The sequence below is a fragment of the Mauremys reevesii genome, linkage group 5, assembly GCF_016161935.1.
Source record: "Mauremys reevesii isolate NIE-2019 linkage group 5, ASM1616193v1, whole genome shotgun sequence".
NCBI lineage: Eukaryota > Metazoa > Chordata > Testudines > Geoemydidae > Mauremys > Mauremys reevesii.
Window position 1 is genome coordinate 136,956,980 of NC_052627.1, and position 21,745 is coordinate 136,978,724.

The 21,745-nt window shown below is 60.3% G+C and overlaps 1 protein-coding gene across 2 annotated transcripts in view; it reads left to right on the forward strand.

Moving 5' to 3' along the window:
- HSPA12B (heat shock protein family A (Hsp70) member 12B) overlaps nt 1–17,277 on the forward strand; it is a 57,089-nt gene extending 39,812 nt beyond the window's left edge. Inside the window, exons 9-13 of one of the 2 annotated variants that reach the window (XM_039541910.1) lie at nt 3,166–3,252; nt 6,650–6,754; nt 10,912–11,170; nt 11,864–11,967; nt 14,276–14,919. In XM_039541910.1, coding sequence (XP_039397844.1) covers nt 3,166–3,252; nt 6,650–6,754; nt 10,912–11,170; nt 11,864–11,967; nt 14,276–14,919 — 1,199 coding nt within the window. Of the gene's footprint in view, nt 1–3,165; nt 3,253–6,649; nt 6,755–10,911; nt 11,171–11,863; nt 11,968–14,275 lie in introns of both variants that reach the window. The other variant, XM_039541909.1, reaches the window with a different exon arrangement.
- The last annotated feature ends 4,468 nt before the right edge of the window (nt 17,278–21,745 follow it).

Sequence of the window (21,745 nt, forward strand, 5' to 3'; positions counted from 1 at the left end):
AGGCACAGAACAGTGGTGCCACTTGCCCAGGGTCCCCAGCTGGCCGGTTTTGTGTCTTAACCACAAGATTTTCCCCTCTTGTTTTACAATCTCCAGCTCATCTATTCGCCCAGCTTCTGCCTTCCTTCTGCTTGGTTCATTTCCTCCAAAGAGCCTCTGACTGGCTGTTTGACAAACTGCATTAGAGAGGCAAATATCCTGCCTGGCTCTAAGATCTCCAGACACCTGGTCGGCTTTGGGCAGACAAGAGATGTTTTCCTAGTCAAGAGCTGAGTAATTAAAGTCTCCCATGGTCATAACCCTCTTTTCTTACAGGTCTCTCATCTGTGAAAACATCTCTTGCTCTGGCCCGGGGGTCCCCACAGCCACCCCTTACTTTCCTGCCTTAAATTTCCAGCTTAAACTGTCTGTCTCAGCTAAGCCTTTGGTTTCCCTCTGCATGCTTGTGTTAGGCCCTCCCCCTCTTGTTCCTGGGCTTCCATTTTCCCCTCGCTAAACTCACAGCCGCTGAGCTGTCAACCTGTTTTTCAGGCGCAGTCACACCACAAAACATCAGAGCAAATCCCAAGCTGTCTAGGTGCTTCATAGTTGACACCAGGGCCACTGATAACTTCGTAGCAACACTAGGGGCAGAACCCAGGTTCCTTGATTTAAAAGCCTTGGTTAAAGCTACTTGCGCTGAAGGAGAATCTCCGCTAAGTATAGAAGATCTGACACACGGCTAAGCAGCTCTGATTCCCTCCAGCAGAGGGCGGTGCTGCTTAAACACAGTTCATTGCCCTAGATGCCGCTGCAGGATCTGTAATATTTACCTGCGAGGAAGTGCCCTAGCTTAGGGTGACCCGGTAGCAAGCGTGAAAAAGCAGAACACTTCTTTCTTCACGGCGCGAGGGGAGGTGTAGTTGCATATATAAGAGAGAGCCCCTAATGTCAGGCCGTCTGGGCTTTACCCCCGCTGGAGCCTCATTGCTCTGGACACTGGGGACAAAGCAGACGTAAATGGTGACCACAAAGCGAGAGCTTTGACAGGTGTCTGGCGGCGTTGCCCCACTGAGGCTGGTTTACGCTCGCTGAGCATCGGCCTCTAGCCTGTAAGATCTTGGAGGCAGAGCCCTGTCTGTTCTCAGCGTACCTGGCTGCTATAGAGTGAATATAATAATAATGAACGAATGGCAGTAAAGGTACCGCAGAGAGCTGTGGGCTCAGCCCAGCCCCACAGGGCTGTTTCTTCCCTATGGTCCATGTCTCCATGTCACAGAGCGAGATTTTTTGTGGGGCGGGAGCGCTTAGCGACATGCTGCTTGGGTGTTGTTGCATCCTTGAGCAAAAGCTGATGAGCTAACAGGGAAAGGCACATCCCAGTGAGCTGAAAATAGATCCAGCCCCACCCTCTCCAAACATCTCCCCGCCCTTCCCGGCCTCAGGGACCAAACACGTCTTGCCCAGCCCTGCTTTGTATCTGGCATCTTTGTCTTTCCTCCCCGCCCAGCGTAATGAGCGATTCGGGGGTGGGGGGAGCCACTCCACCCAAAAGTGACAATCAACCCGGGAACAACATGGGAGCCAAAGTGCCGTCCTGGCCACTCCGCTCCCGGGCGGTGGGGAGGGAGGTGAGGTCAGCAGAGGAGAGACGCTGGCTCAGGTGCTGGTCGTGGCAGAGCTTACAGCTGAGCAGCATGAAGGCTGGGAGCCTTCCGAGGGAAGTGCCGGGGGCTGGTACGTAGGTGGCCTATGTCCCCCTGTCGGTACTGACCCCTTCAGTACCTCACCAAGAAGCTATGGGGTGCTCTGCCCTCTGAGTCGATATTAAACCAGTGCCGCACATTGCTCAGTCGATCAGAAGAGAAGCCCCGTGTACATCGGTAGGGGCGTTAACTCCCGTGCCCTGGCCAAACTCCAGCTCTGTGCATTGCATCCCGCCCGGCCAGTATTCGCCTGCCGCGTATTGTTGCTGTGCGCTGTGGAACAGCAGCTGAGCCCCACCCCAGAGGTGGCTGCATTGTGGTGGTGACGTGATCCATGGGCGTCCTTTGTGTGTAATGTCTGTTAAGGGCTTTGGCACGATGGGGGACGGATGCGTAACACACATTATTACAAAGATGCTGCCCTGCGCCTCCCAGAAGCTTTGCCCATGATTTGCCATGTAGCCCGTTGTGCATTCGGCCGTCCACACCAGTGCCAGCTGCTGTCAGCCCCTTGTGGGCTGGAGACCTGCCCCTCCCAGCTGCCCTGCTCCTGAAGGGCTCGGCAGCGGGGTGACATTAGCCACAAGCTGTCTCCCAGTCCAGCCCGACGGGCCAGGAACTCCGGTCCCTGATGTGTGGGCAGGGCAGCAGCCTTTTCACCACGGCCTGACTGATGGCGCTCGAGCGTCTCCGAGTTCTGGGTGACGCCTGCAAAGGGCAGCGTTGATTTCACTCTCCCAAGAAAGCCCAACGGGTCATTTGGGGCAGGTTTTTATCTGGCAATTTCGAGGTGATTTTAAGGCCATAAAAATGAAAGCCGATTAGCACCGATTGGGGCAGACGCGATGCAGGCAAGATATAGGGAAACCTCCCCCCCCCCCCCGCCACAGCTCTGGTGATGCCCCTCAATCCCAACCCTCCAGCCCCCCGTTATTCCAGTCCTGGCCTTCCCACATACAGCTCTGCTGATGCCCCTCTGTCTCAGCCCAGTCTTAGGGTTCCCACACACAGCACCATCAGTGCGCCTCAATCCCAACCCACCGCTCCCCCATCCGGCCAGTCCCGAGGTTCCCCCCTCAGCCATTGCTAGCCCAGCCCTGGGTTCACCCCCAGTGCGGCCAGGCCCTGCAGCACTGCCTGCTCTTCCGGTCTGACTCCCCCGAGCTCACCCCTGAGCTGCGCACCTGCAAGAGCTGCAAGCACCTGGGCCCCGAGTTCATGAGGAAGGGCCCAGTCCTGCTTCGGAAGTCACCAGCCGTTGTACCACAGACTCCATCGGGAGCAGGCCTGGGCCTCCTCCGGAGAGGCGCTGAGGCTAGGGGCCGCCTGGCAGAAGCTGGAGGTTCCCGTGCTGCCGGGCAGAGCCCTTGTCCCAGGCGTGTGAGTCGAGGTCAGACCTCCACCCAGCCTGTCCGGCTCACCGCCGCCCCCCGGTGCCCGTGTCCCTCTCACGCCCGATCCCTTTGCTTTCTCCTCGCAGCCAGAGAGCAGCTCCGGCGTTCCCGGCACAGCAGGACCTTCCTGGTGGAGTCGGGGGTAGGCGAGCTGTGGGCCGAAATGCAAGCAGGTAGGAGGGGCCCTTTGCTCATGAACGGGACGTGGGTGGGGCCCATCGTAACGAGCCGAAAGCAGAGCCCACCATCTCAGGGGACGGGATCCGCTTCCAGGACCCCCGTGAGCGCAGCCTCCATGCCCTGGCCACAGAGCCAACCACAGCCCCCGCTTAGGATTGAACGCCGCTGTTAACTGACCGCCATCTCTCTGGCTAAGGCCCTTCCCCGGCCCGCAGCGCTATAGTATCTGGGCGCTTCCCAATCTTTACTGGACTTACCCTCACACACCTCTGTGAGGCCGGGCCGTGTGATTAGCTCCATTGCACAGGTGGGGAAACCGAGGCACAGAGCCCCTAAGTGACTGGCCCCAGGTCGCACAGGACACTGCGCCATCCTGTAATGCTGTCAGCAGTCCCTGCCTGGCCTGCAGAGCCCAGGTCAGGATATAGGGGCTACCCTGTGTGATGACACTAGGCTGGAGGAGAGCGAGCCACCGGGTCTCTCTGAAGCCGGCAGCCTGAAGAAAGAATCCCCTTGATATTAGCCCACTCCTGTCTCTTCTCCACTGCAAACCGACACTGCATTTCCCCTGCTCTAGCACCCTTCACCAGCGCTCGTTATACACAGTCACGAGCTAGTGTCTGCGAGGGCGGCGGTGTCATCCCCAGTTTACAGCTGGGGAAACTGAGGCACGGAGCAGGGACGTGACTGGCCCAGGCGAGAGCCCTTTCCTAAGGCCTGTGTCCTACCCACTGGGAACAGCTAGCCCAGAAGACGAGCTGGACCGGAGATCCTGGCAGCCGCACAAAGCGACCCGAGCCGCAGCGCCTGCGTCCCTAGCGACTCAACCGTGCTACGTAATTAACGATTCTTAACGCTCCTCAGCCAGGGACCGCGGCGCTCGGCAGCGCAAGGCCATGAGCTCCCACCTGACTGCTGGGGAAGCAGGAGCAGGGCGGCTAGAAGCACTGATCCTGCAGGGCCAAATGCCCCCTGAATCCTTGTGTCCTTGTGACCCAGGTGCTTAGGAAAGGGGTCCGGGCAGCAGCGCTGCCTGTTGGCTGCATTGCGAAGCTCCCTGCCTGAGCTGTGCCCACCAAGCCCCTATTGGCGCAAACTGGCAATCCTGGCTGGGTTCAGGGGCCCGCTTGGACCTGCTGGGCCTGTTCTGTCTGAAGCCCAGCGCCTCCAGTGGCCTTGCCAGAGTCGGGAAGGCAGTGCGGGCTAGTGGTCAGAACACACCGCCGGTAACCAGGAGAGCACTGCAGATGACTCAGTGTATGTCCCCTGTGAATCATTTCACGCTCTTGGCCTCAGTTTCCCCATCTGTACAGTGGGGATAACAGCCCTGCCCTGCCTCCCAGGGGCGTCGGGAGCTAAATCCAGCAAAGACTGAGGTGTTCAGCTGTTACTGTAATGGGTGTCATAGAAAGACCGTAGCTAGATTTGCCCTTGGTCCCACAGAGCTGGGGTCAGCACCCAGTCTCCGGACGCCCAATGCTTCTCTCCCTTCGTGCCCTAGGGCATAGTCAGCTCTCAGCGCGCGCTAGGCTGCACCCGGTTTCGGTGAGAGCAGGACCCTCACGTTCTGCTTTGGAAGGTTTTAAGCTGCGGCAGCTGCTGCCGGTGGCCTGGGGGGCTCCCAGGCATTGTGAGACCTACCATAGGGCAGCACCCCGCCCCGCCCGAGGAATGAGGCCACGGCCCCAGGTGAGCCCTGGATGCCAGTTACCAACAGGAAGGGAGCAGCCCCCTCCCCGCCCCCCCGAAGCCTGCGCTCTCCACCAGCCTTCCTGCCGGGCGAGCCCCCGCTCAGGGGCTTGGCGATTTCCCTTGGTCTGGAGGAACTCGGAAGGAAAGGCTGAGGTCAGCTTGCTGCCGGCAGGAAATCGCTCCTTACCGAGCATCTGGCCGGCTGGCAGGCCGCTGACGTCGCTCAGGAGGGAGGCTTTGGCCGTCCCTGTGCTGGAGCGTCGGGGGTTGTTTTTTGGGTTGCCGGATTCAGTGAGGATTAACCGTCGGGGGGCCTGGGGGGAGCGGTCACTGGCTGGTGGCAGCAGTGCTCTGTTTCTGCAGCCCCTCCCAAGCTCCCTGCACACGCCCGGCCTGTGCGCAGGGAAAGGAGCAGGGTCAGGCCGAGAAGGGGCGTAGGGGGGGGGCGCCCCTGGCTTGGAGGGAGCTGTCGCCAAAGGTGTCCAGCCCATCGGGCTCGGCAGCGCAGGCTACAAGCAGCAGCCGGGTGGACGTCACCGGCGAGCTCGGAGCCCCCGCGGCCTGCGGGAACGTGGCACACGGGGGGGAGGGGGGGCCTGCAGGCATGAGCCATGTCCCCGTGTGACCTGCCCCTTCGGTTCCATTGGCGCCTCACTGCGGCCAGGGAGAATCGGGCCCCAGGGTCAGGCTCTAATGCAGCAAACAGCTCAGCCTGCGGGGAGCAAAACAGGACGGAGCCGCCCTGGCAGCTGCTCAGCCCACCCGGGCAGGCGCGTTGCCCAGGGCCCAGGGTGGCTCTTAGCAGTAATTCGCGTTCAGACAGTGGCCCCTGCAGGCTCCGCTCAAGGCCCCCTTGTAGGGCCCTGCCAAATTCACGGCCCATTTCCCAGTCAGAGGATTTTTAAAATCTTAAATGTGACGGTTTCAGGTACTGAGATCGGACGTGTCGCGGTGTGTAACCGTGGGGGCCCGGCCCCAAAGGAGCTCCGGGGAGGAGGGGTGGCAAGGCTGTTGTGGGGGGGGGTGTCCCGGTATTGCTGCCCCTATCGCTGCGCTGCCGGCCAATGGGAGCGGCGGGCGACGGTGCCTTCAGGCGAGGGCAGCGCATGGAGCCCTCTACCTCCTCCCCCTCTCAGGGGCCGCAGGGACGTGGTGCCGGCCACTTCCAGGAGCGGCGCGGGGCCAGGGCAGGCAGGGAGCCTGCCTTAGCCCCACGGTGCCACGGGGCTGGCAATCCCACGGGCCGGACTGAAAGCCCTGACGGGCTGGATCCGGCTCACGGGCTGGAGTTTGCCCACCCCCGGCCTAGGGTCTCCTCCCAGCTGCATCCTGCCCTGCTCTGGCCCTCAGTCCCGAGCTTTGCAACTGGCGTTTCCAGCTCTGCAGAGGCAGAGAGTGAGGGGCGTGGGTGAGGGGTGGGGGACGGGCACTTGGCTGCATCAGGGCAGAAAGGAGGGGGCAGGCGCTCAGGGCCCAGGGTCTGTACCAGCACAGTGCTCCTGCCTCACTGGGCTGCGACTCAGGACACCTGAGTTCTGTGCCTGGCTCTCCCACTGGTCTGCTGGGCGACCATGGGCGAGTCACTTCCCCGCTCCGTGCCTCAGTTTCCCCACCTGCAAAGTGGGGGCCGTGAGCCCGGCCTGGGTTGAGCGCTATGGATGATGAGAGCTAGGGGAGGCTGTTGTTATATTTTTCCAGGGGACCGTTACATCGTGGCTGACTGTGGCGGCGGGACGGTGGATCTGACCGTCCACCAGATCGAGCAGCCGCAAGGGACGCTCAAAGAGCTCTACAAAGCCTCAGGTAGGATGGCGACGCCCGGGAGCCATGTGCCAAGGGCCCGATCCAGAGCCTGTTGGAGCCAGTGGAAAGACTCCCCCCTCTCTGCCCCCAGCTAACGGCTGACCCTCTGCATTGGGCAGGCAGGATTGGAGTGGCCCTCGGTCACTGCTCCTGAGGGAAAAGCCTGTGGAGCAAAGTGCCCTGTCGCTGCCTCTCGTCAGCCAGCGTGTTGCCATGGGCCGTGGGGCGCGGGTGTGTCTGGAGGGGGGATGGTGGCGGCTGTACGGGTCGGGTCAGGGAGGGCGACGCGGCTGGGGACTGGAGGGCCTAGCTTAGGAGAGGGGCCTGGCAGAGCTTGGCCAGCAAGGGGGCCGCGTGGGCACCTGACTGTTCCCGGTAAGTACAGCTGGGGGGAGGGGGGAACACCAGGGAGGGTGAAGAGCTTTTAAGCTAAAGGGCACAAGAGCTAATGGGGATAAACTGGCCATGAACAAATTCAGGCCTGGTCTGAGAAGGGTCCTCACCACCGGAGGGGTGAGGTGCTGGGACAGTCCCGTTCTCCCCCCCTCCCCCCCCGGGGGTGTGAGGCAAAGGAGGGAATTAGTTCTAAGAGAGCTGGACAGATGCGAGTGTGAGTGTATGACCGGGGGTGGGGGGCAGGGCTCAGCAGCCCTGGGCTCACGTCCAGGTGCCGTTCTACGTTCCCAAAACTCATGCTTCAGGGCTGCAGCTGGCCACAGGCCGGGGTCAGGAAGGGATTCCCTCCCCCCCAGTATATTCCGGGAGGGTTTTTTTTAATCTCCTTTGAAACATCAGGGGTGGCCATGGCCGGAGATGGGACATGGGCTAGGCTGGGCCAGGTGCTGAGTGGCACCGAACATCCTCTTGCTCGCTCAGTGGCTGGGCCGGCTGGTTCGTACTCACGTGCTGGGGATCTTACTGCTCGCCACGCGTGGGGCTGGGAAGGAATTTCCCCCAGCTCAGAGGGGGCAGTGATGCCGGAGGGGGGGGGGGGATCATCTTCCTCTGTTGCAGCTGGGTGCGAGTCACTTGCCGGGATCGGCTGGGCATGTCTCACCTAATCAGTTCCCTGCCGCAGCGGGGCCCTCGGGCTCTGGTGCGGCTCGGTCCCGCCCGGTCTCTGCCTGTGGCACACACTGGGGAGGGGGGCCTTGTGGGCTGTCACCCCTGGGGTCGCTCCTGTGGCCGGGTCAGGGCGTGGGGGCTGGGCAGGGTCGCTGGCCCGGGCCCTACAGCAGGGCAGGCGGGATGCACTGGTGGCCCCTTCTGGCCTCGCCCTCTCTGACTCGGTGGGTGATGGAGGCCGGTGTCGTGGGCAAAGGCAGCGTGTGTGGGGGGGAGGAGGGGGACCCGAGGGGGTGTGATTAGCTGGAGCTGCAATGGCCGAGGCTGGGTCTAAATTTCAGGCCTGGGGAGGGGCTCGGGCGCAGCCCTGGATTGCGGTAGCGGGACATGTCCAAGGAGCCCTGGCGATTCGGATGTCTCTGGAGCATCCCACTCCCGCCCCCTAGTGCCAGTGCGGGATTGTGTCCTGCTCGCTGGGCGCCCCCTCCCCTGCTCGGCACCCCCTCCCCTACCCACTGGGCGCCCCCTCCCCTGCCCGCTGGGCGTCCCCACTGACGGGCGTGTGCCCGAGCCGTAGCAGGCGACTGGCCACCGTGTCTCTCTGTCTCCACCACAAAGATAAGTCGACCCATGTCAGGGCGACTGACAGCCACCGCATTAACCACTGGGGGGGCTGATCTCCACACCACCCTCCTGCTGGTGGGGCGCGTCCTCCCCAGGAGCACGTCCACCCACTGCAGAGGGGCAGCGTGGGGGGGGGGCCCGAGCGCCGGGGTCTCTGCTCCATCTGCCCCCGCCCCGTCCTCTCTCCTCCCCACTCCCAGCCAGGAGCGGTGGGGCAGCTGCCTGGGGCTTCTCGCCGCTGCAGGCCCAGCCATGAGCAGGGGGAGCCACCTGGGGCTTCTCGCCTCCTGCAGGGAGATCTGCCCCAGGAGTCTGGTCGGCTGCTATGCTCCCGGGGGGGAGCAGGGACCCTGGACACCGGGGGGCAGCAGGGCTCTCTGTGGGGAGCCCGGGGGTCAGCCTAAGCTGGGAGCCTAGGTGGCAGCCAGGATCCAAAGCCGGAGCCGGCTTTTTTGTCAATTTAACGGCATGACATTGACAAGACTGACAGCCAGGAAAACAGCATCTACACAGACAGGGCCTGGCCCTAACTCCAGTGGGGGAAGGGGGGGTTATGATGTCAGCCTAAAACTGTGCAGTGTAGACAAGGCCTAAAACCCTGCGTCCCGCTGGCAGGAGCGACCCGTTCGGCGGGGGGGGAGCGTCGCCCAGGGACCGGTCCCCAGCGCACCGCAGCCTGCAGCCCCAGCCCCGTGTCTCAGTGCAGCGAGGGGTTGTAGCACCATCTGGTGTCCAGAGGGAAACCAGCTCTAGCCTTGCAAGCGGAGGATTTGCTGGGGGCCTGCAGAGGTCCCCGGGGTGGGCAGCGATGCTGCTGAATTGCGGTGGACTGGAGTCACGTTAAGCCCCTGAGGAGAAGCATGAGAGGCAAAGCTGGGTTGCTGTGGTAAAGTTTCCCAGCCGCATGGCAGAAGGGTTCTGTGCAGTGAGATTACTGAGCGGGGAGGGCCCGGGAGCAGAGACCAGATCGCTCCCCCCCCCCCCAAATACAGGCCTGTCACACACCTGAGCATGATTAGGGGCAGGAGGCGTCAGTAACAGCTTTGCGTTCTGAGGTCACCTCCGTTTGTGAGGGTTTGGTCGAGTCCCTGCAAAAGCAGCGACCGAGTGATGCCAGAAAGCGCCAGACGAACAGGTGTGATGGGGCCTCCCACTTCCACACATGATGCTGCCTAGTTGTCAGCACCATGTGCTGGCGCGTGGGCTAGTTCCAGCCTTGGCTGTGCAGGTGTGTACCAGGCCGGGCTGCTCCCTGCTCCAGCTCATTTCCAGCACCTCGCGCCAGGAGGCTGCCGCCAGGGCTGACCTCCGGCACCACCGTCATTACAAAGGAAGCCCTGGCTGCTAGGCTCCCCGAGAGGCAGCGTCCAGCAGGCTGTGCATGCGGCCTGGGGAGTGCCTGGGTCTAGCCCCCAGCCCTGCTTTCTGACGGCAGTGGCTAGGTGCTGCTCTGTGCCTCAGTTTCCCCGTGTGTGATGGGGAGTGATAATACTGAGCGTGTGGGGGCAGAGGCTCATGAATTGGTTAGTCTTCGCAGAGGGCTGGGGCGAAGGGGCTCGGCTCCCGCCACGATGGGGGCAGCACGTAACCACCAGCCAGCTGGACACGCAGAGCATTCGTCAGCCTGGCTCACCAGGGGGCAGGTCCTCCTCCCACAGAAACCAGCCCCAGATGCTGCGCTATGGGGGGACGTCCCCTTGCGGAGTGTTTTCCATTCACCTTCCCCAGGACGGGTGCTGAGGCTGTCCCCCCCACAGCCCATGGCGTCCCCCGAGCTGGGTGAATGTGGGGCCCGCCGGGAGCCCACCCCATCTGCGTGGAGGTCCTGTGTGTCTGGGGTGGCCCCAGGTACCACGTCTGGCTCCTTAGCCGCCTGGCTCCAAGGGGGGCCCAGGGCTGGGCCAGCAGGGCAGCTCTGTGGGTTCCAGCAGCGCTGGGGCATGGGGTACCCTAGGACTGCAATCGCAGGGTGGGGAGCTGTGGGTTGGGATGGAGGGGCCCGGGCAGGGCTGCGCTAGCAGGGGGTTGTGGGGCAGGATTGAGGGGCCCCGGCCCACCTGTGGGGAGAGCCCAGGGCTGAGATAATAGGGTGGGGGGCTGCGAGTCAGGGTTGAGGGGCACCAGCAGAGCTCAGGGGGGAGGGTGCCCAGGGCTGAGCTAGCGGGTGGGGGTGGGGGCTGCGAGTCAGGATTGTGGGGCACCAGCAGAGCTCGGCACCAGCAGAGCTCAGGGGGGAGGGTGCCCAGGGCTGAGCTAGCGGGTGGGGGTGGGGGCTGCGAGTCAGGATTGTGGGGCACCAGCAGAGCTCAGGGTGGGGGGAGACAAGCTCAGCCGCCATCTCCCCCTCTGGGGAGCCCCAACCCCTCCCAGCAGGGTGTCCATCACTCCCGGGGGCCTGTCCCTGCCCTGGGCAGAGCCAGGGGGGCTCTGCCCACACCCCATAACTCCGCAGTGGCTGTGCATTGCAGGCGGCCCCTATGGGGCGGTGGGGGTGGACCTGGCCTTCGAGACGCTGCTGGGCCAGATCTTCGGGGAGGATTTCATCGCCACCTTCAAGGCCAAGCGGCCGGCCGCCTGGGTGGACCTGACCATCGCCTTCGAGGCCCGCAAGAGGGCGGCAGCGCCCTTCCGCTCCAACCCCCTCAACGTCTCGCTGCCCTTCTCCTTCATCGACTTCTACCGCCGGCACCGGGGCCAGAACGTGGAGACGGCGCTCAAGCGGAGCAGGTGACTCGGGGGGCTGGCCGGGGCTGCCATGTGCCTGGTACGCATCCCCCGGGCTGTGGGGGGAGGTGGGCCAGGAGCTCTGGGTGAGATGACGTGTCACAGCCCCCTCTAGTGGCTAGTTCACATGGAAGACAACAGCCTACTACTGGTACCTGCTGATGGGGTCATTCCCTTCCCTTTAACGACAGAGGGCCATGCCTCTGGGTCCAGCCTGGGGGCTCGGTGTCTAGGAAGTTACTCAGAGTGGTGGGGCGTTGGGAAGGGGTGTGGAGACCTTCCTTGGCCTCCCCCACCTGGCTGCTTGTAGGCACAAGGGCAGGAGCTGGCGAGGGGTCGGGCCTGAGGCAGAGGCTGTGGCCAGGTGTGGCCCAGGGGCAGGCGGCCCAGAGCTGGCCAGCTCAAGAGAGAGGGTGCGGAGGCTGGCAGTGGCAGGGGGAGGCCAGGGTGGAGGGGGAGGTGCACCGAGGCAGGGCCAAGCAGCATTAAGCTGATGGGCCGCACGGGGGCTTTTGGGGGCAGAATACATGGTCTGATCTTGCTGCCCACGGCGGGGGGAAGGTGATGGGGGAAGGGCGCAGGACACAGCCCCCTTCCCACTGCTCTCTGCGGCAGGCGTGAGAGGGGGCTGGGCACCGGCTGGCCCTGCGTGTGGGACCCCAGGAGAGTCACTGCCCTCCGCTCTTGTGCCCCCAGTGTGAACGTTGTGAAGTGGTCCTCGCAGGGGATGCTGCGAATGTCGCCGGAGGCCATGAACGACCTCTTCCAGCCGACCGTCAGCCAGATCATCCGGCACATCGGTAGGGCCGAGCGAAGGGACCCTGGTGGCTCCCCGGCCCCAGGCCGAGCCCCAGCCCTGCTACTTCCCTTACCGTGGGGCCTGATCCAGCCTGGGGAGAAAGGAGCCCCCCCTTGCTGACAGAGATTGGCTGAATAGCCCTGCCAGAGCCTCACTGGGCTTCTCCTCTCTTAGTTTCTTCTCAGCAGCGACCGCGGAAGGAAATTTGGGCTCCGGCGTTCAGGGGCTGAGCTGGGACTCAGGAGACCAGGGCTCAGATCCCAACACTGCCAGAGCCTCCCTGGGTGACCTTTGGCCACTCACTTGGCTCTCCGTGCCTCAGTTTCCCCACCTATAAAACAGGCTGGTGATATACCTACCTCACAGGGCTGAGGTGAAATTTGCTGATGTCTGTGAGCTGCTGAGACAGTGCAGCACTGCAGGGGGAGGCAGACTGTGCCCCACTACCACTCACCTGGTCTGTTCCCCACCTCCACCACTTCTACAGCTCAAACTCCCCCATGGATCCCTCCCAGGCCCTGAGCGTTTCCGCTGCTCATCTCTGACTGGCCCCCACTGCGTCAGTATCTGACAACGCAGGGACCAGGCCGGGCTCCTCCTGCCATCGCTGCAGGACCGCGGGACAGGGACTTTCCTCTCCCTGTGCCACCATTTTCAGTGGTGACAAGTGCAAAGTGACGCGCTGGAACCCATAACCCCAACTAGCCCTACACAGGGCTGGGCTCCCGGTGAGCGGTTACCACTCCAGAGAGAGCTCGTGGAGCCAGCAGGGTTGGGTCACAAACATCCACTCGCTGGCCAGCGGCAGCCAGAAAAGCGAACTGAACGTTGGGAGTCATTAGGAAAGGGACAGCTAATCAGATAGAAAAGATCCTAATGCCCCTCTCCGGTAACTGCTCCCCAGCTAAACCCACGGGCCGCCCACACCTGCTGCGTGCCGGTGCCATCACCCCATCTCAGCTAAGCGTTGCTAGAATTATACCGGGAAGGGCACACATGTGATTCGGGGCATGGAAGAGCTTCCAGATGAGGAGAGATTAATAAGACGGGGACCGTTCGGCTTGGGAAAGAGACGACTAAGGGGGGATATGACTGAGGTGTATAAAATCGTGACTGGGGTGGAGAAAGCGTAGAAGGACGTGTTGTTTACTCCTTCTCATAACACAAGAACTAGGGGTCACCTACTGCCATTACCAGGCAGCAGGTTTGAAACAAACCAAAGGCAGTATTTCTTCACACAACACACAGTCAACCTGGGGAACTCCCTGCCAGGGGATGTTGTGAAGGCCAAAAGTGTAACTAGGTAAGTTCCTGGAGGACAGGTCCATCTACGGCTATTAGCCAGGATGCGCAGGGACGCAACCCGTGTTCTGGGTGTCCCTAAACTCAGGCTGCCAGAAGCTGGGACTGGCCAGCAGGGGATGAATCACTCACTAATTGCCCTGTTCTGTTCATTCCCTGAAGCACCTGGCAGTGGCCACTGTTGGCAGACAGGAGACTGGGCTGGATGGACCATTGGTCTGACCCAGGCTGGCTGTTTCTTATACTTCTGCAGCCCAAAATTGCACTAGCGTTTGTGCCCTCCCAGGGACCTGATCTAACATGCACGGGAGCCTCAGCTTCACAGACGTCTACTCATTGCAAATTCCTGCCTAAATTTGCTGGGTCTTTGCCTAGCTGCTTATCCAGCCCCCAGGGGCACAGACTCAGAGCTTCACCATCGTTAATGGGTTTGGCTGGAGGGCAGAGCTCTTATCCCCACTGATCAGAGGAGAAACTGAGGCACAGAGAGACAGGGACCCGCCCAACGTCTTGCCTGCAGGACAATTTCCCAAGGCTTGTGGTTGATTCTTCTTTGGGGCAATTTTTAACTGCAGCCAGGGCGATTTTCTGACTGACGGGCTCCGGTTCAAACCGGCGTTAATTCAGGGCAGGACTGGGGCCGGGGTTACGTAGGAGGTCAAACTCGGCGTGCACCGTGGTCCCTTCTGGCCTATGAGTCAGAGCAGGGAATCGCACCCTGGACTCCTGGGTCCCAGGAGAGGGCCCTAGTCCGTCCTTCCCTTCAACCCAGCCAGCGCCCCCTCCCCCACTGAGTAGCTTCCGGTTGGGTCATGACCCCCACCCCATGGATTCACTGGGACTATCCCCAGCTAAATCCTATTGGATCCGCTCCTTTTGAGTCACTCTCCCCCCACAGGCCGCTCCCCTGCTCTTCCCAGGGGTTAATGAGACGTTATGGCCGCTGGCCGCCTACCCAAACCCAGGCGGCAGCAGGGCCAGGTTCACTGTTTCACCCTCTTTTCCAGACGACCTCCTGAAGAAGCCAGACGTCAAAGGCATCAAGTTCCTCTTCCTGGTAGGGGGCTTCGCCGAGTCAGCGATGCTCCAGCACGCCGTCCAAGCGGCCTTCGGCAGCCTGTGTCGCGTCATCATCCCCCAGGACGTCGGGCTGACCATCCTCAAAGGGGCGGTGCTCTTCGGCCTCGACCCCACCATTGTCAGGGTCAGGCGCTCGCCCCTGACCTACGGCGTGGGGGTACTCAACAAATTTGTGGAGGGGAAGCACCCCAAGGAGAAGCTGCTGGTGAAGGAGGGGAAGAACTGGTGCACAGACATCTTTGAGAAGTTTGTCTCCGTGGACCAGTCGGTGGCCCTAGGCGAGGTGGTGCAGAGGAGCTACTGCCCGGCCAGGGTGGGGCAGCGGAAGATCATCATCAACATCTACTGCTGCGCCACGGACGACGTGGTCTACATCACCGACCCGGGGGTGAGGAAGTGCGGCACCATCAGCCTGGAGCTGGATGACGTGGACGAACCAAGCTCCCCCAAGAGCCGGCGGCGGGAGATCCGGGCCAGCATGCAGTTCGGGGACACGGAGCTCAAGGTGGCAGCTATGGACGTCAGGACCTCCAAGACGGTCAGGGCTGCCATCGACTTCCTTTCCAATTGAGCCCCAAAGGAAGGGAGAGCTCAGAGGCTGCAGGGGCATGGGGTCTTCTACAGGCATCTGCCCCTCTCCCCTGACACCACATGCCTCGGTGCTCACGTCCATGCGGGTTTCACACCACGAGACGCAGTCACTTCGCATCCTCAGCAGCAGCGATACTGGACTTGGAGGAGCTTTACGCTGCCAGGGAACAATGGTTCATGGACTCACAAACCTAAATCAAGCCCTGGGGAACCCATGGTCCTCACTAGGACTTTGGCAGGGGTCGCGTCAGGGTTCCAGCCATGCTTTTCATGTCCCTGCCCCAGACCCGCGCCATCGGAGGAGTCCTGAATTCACCTTGGGGCATTGCTGTGTCACAGGGCTACCCTCCGCCACAGCAGGGTGATGCAGAAAATCTGTCCTCCGGGGACACGCCAAGGCAGCGGTGACCCTAAGAACATAACGGCCAGACTGGGTCAGACCACTGGTCCATCTAGCCCAGGATCCTGCCTTCCAGTGCCAGGTGCTTCAGAGGGAATGAACAGAACAGGGAATCGTTGAGTTATCCAGCCCCTAACCAAGTTTCCATGAGCTCTACGCCCGTAGCTACTGCACTCGAGCTGGGCAATGTTGCCAGCAGCCTCCTTGAATAGGGAGAAGGACCCTGTGCGTTCCCGGAGTCACAGGCCCTCTGCTCCTGTAGGAAGAACGCTACGAGAGAAGGCCTCCTCCGGCTGCAAACCCTTCTTCCTCTCACACAGAAACAGGATTTGTTCTTGGCTTGTTTTATCTTGGGGAAGTTCCCCCTGGCACGGGTTCGGGTCTCAAAGGCCTCTCAAGAGGGAGCCTTAGCAGGATCTTCAGCAGAACGTCAGCCCAGCACCCAGGCACACGTGTGTGTCTCGGCCAAGCAAACACAGAGCCCAGCTGGCAGCAAATGCAGCCTGGTGGCCAGCAGGAGGCGACGTGATGAACTGGCTCTGTCTCCATGATGCAGACTCCGTTGCCAGGACCGTTTACTGGCGTGAAGTTCAGAGAGCTCCCTGGCTGCTGTTCTCCTGGTGAGCTCTGCATGCAGTGCAGCAAGTGGCACTCGCTCCTCCAGGGACTGAAACCCGTGGGAGCGCCCTGCCCTGGCAGTTCTGTGGGGTCACGCTCAGTCCAGGAGTGCACCCAGCTCACCTGCGCTCGCCTCTGCACTTCTGTACCCCACTGGGGCTTGCCACCGGGCACAGAGCTGCAGGATCGGAGCTCTGCCCCCAGCTTTGGAACAGTGTCCAGGAGGAACCCTTCAGTGCCAGACCCCCAAGGGGTCTTGTTCTTCCTCCAGGGTGAGCCATGCTTCACCGCCTCCTTAGGCTGGACCTCCGGGCCTGCAGCATCCCTTCTTCACCCCGTGAGCTCCGCTCAGCGAGTCCCACTGAGATGGGGCCCCAGGGGGACTTGTCTGATCTTAGGGAGCGACGCAGGGACACTCGCAGAACAGGGGGTGCAGTGGGGTTTGTTAGGTGACTGGAACACTGCAGAAGACGTCCTGGGTTAGCGTAAGGAAACGAACGTTCTAGCACACTCCATCCTAGTCAGTTCAGAGCCCGGAGCCCTGTCCCTCTGAGCTCGCCTTGTCCCCGTTCAGGCGCCCGTTACCCCCCTGCACTCCTCCCCAGCTGGGCACACACTGCCTGGCTTCCTGCCGAGGGGTGGGCCCTCCATGGTCCTTGGCTGCTAGGTCTCAAAGTCCCGGGGACTGGATTTGCCATTGTCTTCTCAGATAATCCACTGATACCCCTAAGGCCCCAGACAGCTAGGAGCCATTCACATCCGTGTCCTCTGCCAAGAGCAAACAGACCTGCCCCCCCCCCCAACTAGGTAACAATGCAGCATACAGGGGAAACTGAGGCACGCTGGGGCTTCCTAAAGATATTACAAAAATTCCCACTTCGCCACACCACCGGCCCCAGCTGACGAGCTTCGCTGGCTCGTTTGGCAGCTGGGAGCTGCCTTAGTTGGCTAATGAATATTCTACTGGCCGGCTAGTCCCTACCCAGGAGTTAAAGGTCAGGAACCTCTTTCCTGGCCCCGCTCAGCCCAAGTGACTACAGACAGACTCCATCGGGGCAGAAGAAGAGGGAGTTGATACCAGTTGATCTGTAGGTTACTGGCAGGGCGTATGCCTAGGGAGAAAACAATGGTGACCGGTGACAACGGCTCCTTTCAATAAGTATTTTTTTTTTTGTAAACCCAAATTTTTATTTTTATATATTACATGTAACCTCCCCCAGGTGTAAGAGCCAGGCACTATGGCTGGATCTGTGGCACTAGTGAGGCCTCTAGCCTGTGTTTCAGAGAAATATGCTATGTGATGGAAATCAAAATAAACGATTATACTCTTCTGCAGCCGGGGGCGGGGGAAATGCTTTGGAGGTGGGAATGGAGTTAAAGCCGCGGGGAGAGCAGGTCTGCTTTCGCCCTTGTGCTGTGCTAGAAGAACCAAGCTGCCGTCTTCAACCCGGAGCAGCTGTTCTTAACATGGGGGTCACCAGCAGGTGTGAGGGAATCACACCCACACTCTTCCCGTGCTGCAAAAGGGGAGGCGGGGCCCAGCCGAAGGAGAGAGGGAGGGAGCGGAGACCTGTTGTTTTAAGTGGGAATAAATGGGCCCAAGGGATCTTGGCACTGAAGTTTTAAACAAGGTTCGGGATGGGGCGTATAGAGACCTCAGCCCCTTGTCTGAGGGTCTCCTAGGTGGGGCCAAAGACGATGCTGCCCCTCCGTTGGGGAGCAGAGAGGATGTCCGTTGAGATGCGCTGGAGTGGTCACTGGTGTGGTGGTTCTTAAAGACGAAACCGATTTGCTACAAGACAAATACGCCCCCAAGGAGAAAACAGCCGAGACACAACACGGCTTCTGGCTCTGGTGCTGACTCACTGGCGAGCTCACTGCCTGCACAACCAGGCCCAGCCCGTGGTCTCAGCAGCCACTGCGAGCCCTGTATCAGTATCAGGCTAGTTAGGGAACTGCTTTTACTGCCTTTCTGGTCACAGGCTCACAGCAACGTAGCAACATCCAGTCTTGGCCGGCTAAGCCAAACCCTGATTAGACAGAAGGAAAACAGGAAAACACCCCTGGGAGATGAGAGGAAGGGGTTTGACAATGTCTGACATCCCAGGTGGTGTCTGGGATTCAGCCAGAGCCAGTGGAGGTGGTGGTGCCCTCTGGGTCCTGCACTTGGTCCGGTCTGGTCGGGACAATGACAACCCAATGGTGAATCAGCAGATCCCGACCATGCCACCATGGCAGTAAAGCTCACGCCTTCCCGTCCACCCATCTCCTGGCCAGCAGTTGTCAGACAGCTGCTGCTTGATTTCCCCCCACAGATGTGTTCCCACAAGGACCGGGTGGCAGGAGAGCCCGGCCCTTCATTATTTCGTCCAGCAATTAGGCCTAATTTCCCACACACCAGTTTTGCTCCACTGACTTCCGGTCCCCAACCTCTCTCGCATACGAGCCATAATCTTAACACAGTCCTTGAGTTACATCAATGGGCCTTTTTGTCCGAACTAATTCACTTCCCCTGGCTGCCTTTTGTACCTTTTCCCATTGACGTGTATTGGTCTAGGTCAGTGGTTCTCAACCCACGGCCCAATCAGCACACAGCTGCGGCCCATGTGACCTCCTCAGGGCCATACAGGTAGTATGTGGCCCACAGAACACAGAGAGCTGCAGATGTGGCCCACAACGGGAAGCAGGATCTGGGGACATTGTCTGACCTGTCACGTGGCTCTTGCAGTGACGCTCCCTAGGGTATAGGAGAACCAGTTATCACAACAGGTCCTAGCAAGGCAGGAGGTTGAGAACCACTGGCCACGGGGAAGCAGGTTTGAACTCAACTCGCAGCACCTGGGGCTGAAGCTCTGGTCACAGGAGAAGCTTTCGTGAGTCTGACACGTCATCAGGAGTTGAATCCAGGACCCCCTGAGCCAGGGCCGGCTCCAGGGGTTTTGCCGCCCCAAGCAGCAAAAAAAAAAAAAGCCGCAATCGCAATCTGCGGGAGCTCTACCGCCGCCGTTTCAGTCTTCAGTGGCAATTCGGTGGCAGGTCCTTCCCTCCGAGAGGGACCGAGGGACCCGCTGCTGAATTGCTGCTGAAGAGCCCGACGTGCCGCCCTTCCCCGTGGCCGCCCCAAGCACCGGCTTGCTGGGCTGGTGCCTGCCCTGCCTCAAGCAACTTGAAGCACCTACGATGCCTGAGCAAGATGCGCCGACGAGAACTCCCGGCAGCGGGCTGGGAGTTTGAATCTGGCCCAGGTCGGCAGTGCCTAGCAAGCGATGGCTGGTTCTTGTCTACAGTCTACGCTCATAACACATCTCTGAAAGATGACGGACTCTCCTGGGGGAACACAGGGTGTGACTACACGGCACACTAAGCCCAGACGTGGCCTCAGGTTTGAGTCCAACCCCCCTTCCGTCCACACACGTTACTGACTCAGCTCAGCAACACACTCAGGACCCAGGTCCAAGCTCCTACTAGGAGGGTGGGTCAGAGCCAGAGTCCTGTTGTGATTCGGCCCGAGCCCGGCCATTTTGCAGTGTGGACGCAGCTCAGGCCGCAGCCCCAAGCCGGAAGGCTGGCGTAGCACAATGTGGATGTGTTAGCACAGCGGTCAGACGGGCCCGGCACTGGTAAGCCCAGGCTTGCAATGCAGGGTAGGCTTGGAAACGCTGAGTCCCCAGACCTGGGTTTACAGCGCAGTGCGGCCAGACCTAAAGTGCTCAAAGGACTTGCCCAAGGTCACACCAGGAGTCTAGAGCAGAGCAGCAATTGAGCTGAGAGTCTTCTTGACCCAGCTGCGGTGCCTGGATCCCAAGAGCTCTCTGCTCCCCTTGTCAATCAAACAAACACAGCAGCTTCTAATGGGCTTGCTGGGACCAGCATGGGCTGTTCAAGCTCTGATGCTCTCTGCTGCTAAGCCATTAACCCGGTGTCTCTGATTTAACCACCCGGCTCCCCAGTGTGGACTAGCCAGGGCTGCTGTAACACGTGGCACCATGCGGTGAGGGTCTTTGGGGAGCTAGCCGAAGGGGGGGTATGTTCTCCCCTCTTTAGGTTTTGATCCAACCTGATTTAATCAATCACTGCACAAATGCACTAGGGAAAGGAAAACCCTGCTGTCTCCAATGATGCCTGCAATCCATAGACACAGGGCCAGTGAGTAGCCGCAGAAATCAATTACCCAGTTAATGTCTGGAAGGCTCTCAGGAGGGCAGGGGAAGTGATTGATAGTGATTCATGTGCCGGAGCCTATTCCACGCTCCACCATCTTCCTTCCTCTTTCCAGGTGGCTCATGTGCCTAGCACGACACGTCTAAGTTATCAGCTGGCTGGACAATCCAAAGGGGATTGCAGAGCCGTGGGGCTCATTGGTATTTAATACTTCAACCCGAAACGTGTGATTTATGTGCAGAACAGTAGCCCCATGGGGCCCGAACTGAGATCGGGGCTCCACTGTGCTAGGTGCTGTCCACACACATTGTACGAGACAGTCTCTGCTCCAAGAACTTACAGATGAAATTGACACGATACACACCGAGTGGGGGGTGCAAAGTGCCAGGAATAGAGCCAGGTCTCCCAGCTCCAGCCCTGCCCTCTACCCACCAGCCCACACTGCCACTCGGTAGGACTCGTGCTGCTTTGATTTCAAGGCTCATTGTGTCATTTCAATTCTATTCCCTTTTCAGCTAGAAAATTGGTGCCAACCAAGCCTAGTTCCCGTCGACCGCACTTAGTGGTCACATGTTCTCTGACCGTTTGCCAACTCAAGGCTGCTCACTGAACGCTCACGCCCACTAGGGGTGGTTGGCTCACCTCTGGCACATGGTAACATTTCTATTCCATGATTGGACGAGACGCATTTTTGGCACAGGAGCGTAACACCCAGCACATGTGTCCATGACACTTTGGGGGTGTCCAGCTCCGAGTCTGATCTCAGGAACTAGATCATGTCTCATCCCAACCTAGGATCCCCTCGCCATGCCAGCTTTGCTCCTGGCCAAGGACCGTGGTTCCTGGGCATGTCCTCACTAAGCAGGTGTCTCGAATCCCCCTTCCACACAGCCCGGATAACATTAAATGGAAAAGCTTTATGGCACGTTGCGCACAAGCCCAGGCAGATCACCCCACAAACAGCTTGATCTTCAGCACGTGTGTAGAGCAGCACTGGAGATGAATGTCCTGTTCATTTGGCAGCCATGTCAGTTGGCCATAAAGCAGAGGACGCAGACAAGCATCTCTGCAGCCCAGAGACAGGGTCAGGTGGGACGTGACATATTTGAAGCCCTGCCCCCTTCATTAAACTACCCAACCCCATTGGTCCTGGGACTTTAACATGGCCGCGACTAAGCTAAAGGACGCTCCTTCTGCGCCACACCGTACTTCTGAGCTCAGGTTTCCTACCCAAACCGTCACAGCCAGGGGTGGCCGTGCTAAAAGCCCCGAGCGAGCACATTCCAGGTTCTAACACTCGACCCGCCTTAGACAAGAAGAGGCTGTTGACCTGGCCACCGGGATTCTTCCCCGTGGTTGTGACGGAATCCCTGCTCCTCACATTCTCCAGGCTCGGGTTCCCACCAGGTGAGGTCCTACTCCACAAGGTCAGCGGGAAAGGGCCCGGTCCTTGGGTTTTCCCTTGGAGAAGGCACAGAATCTTGAAAGTGCTCCCAGCACACATTGCTCATCCGAGTTTCAGATCACTGAGGTTGTTTGGGCCAGGGTGGTGCTGGTCGGAGAGGGTCCCCGTGCGGAAGGGTTTTGCTATGACGAGGATGTAGCCGTGAGGTTCTGATCACTCCTC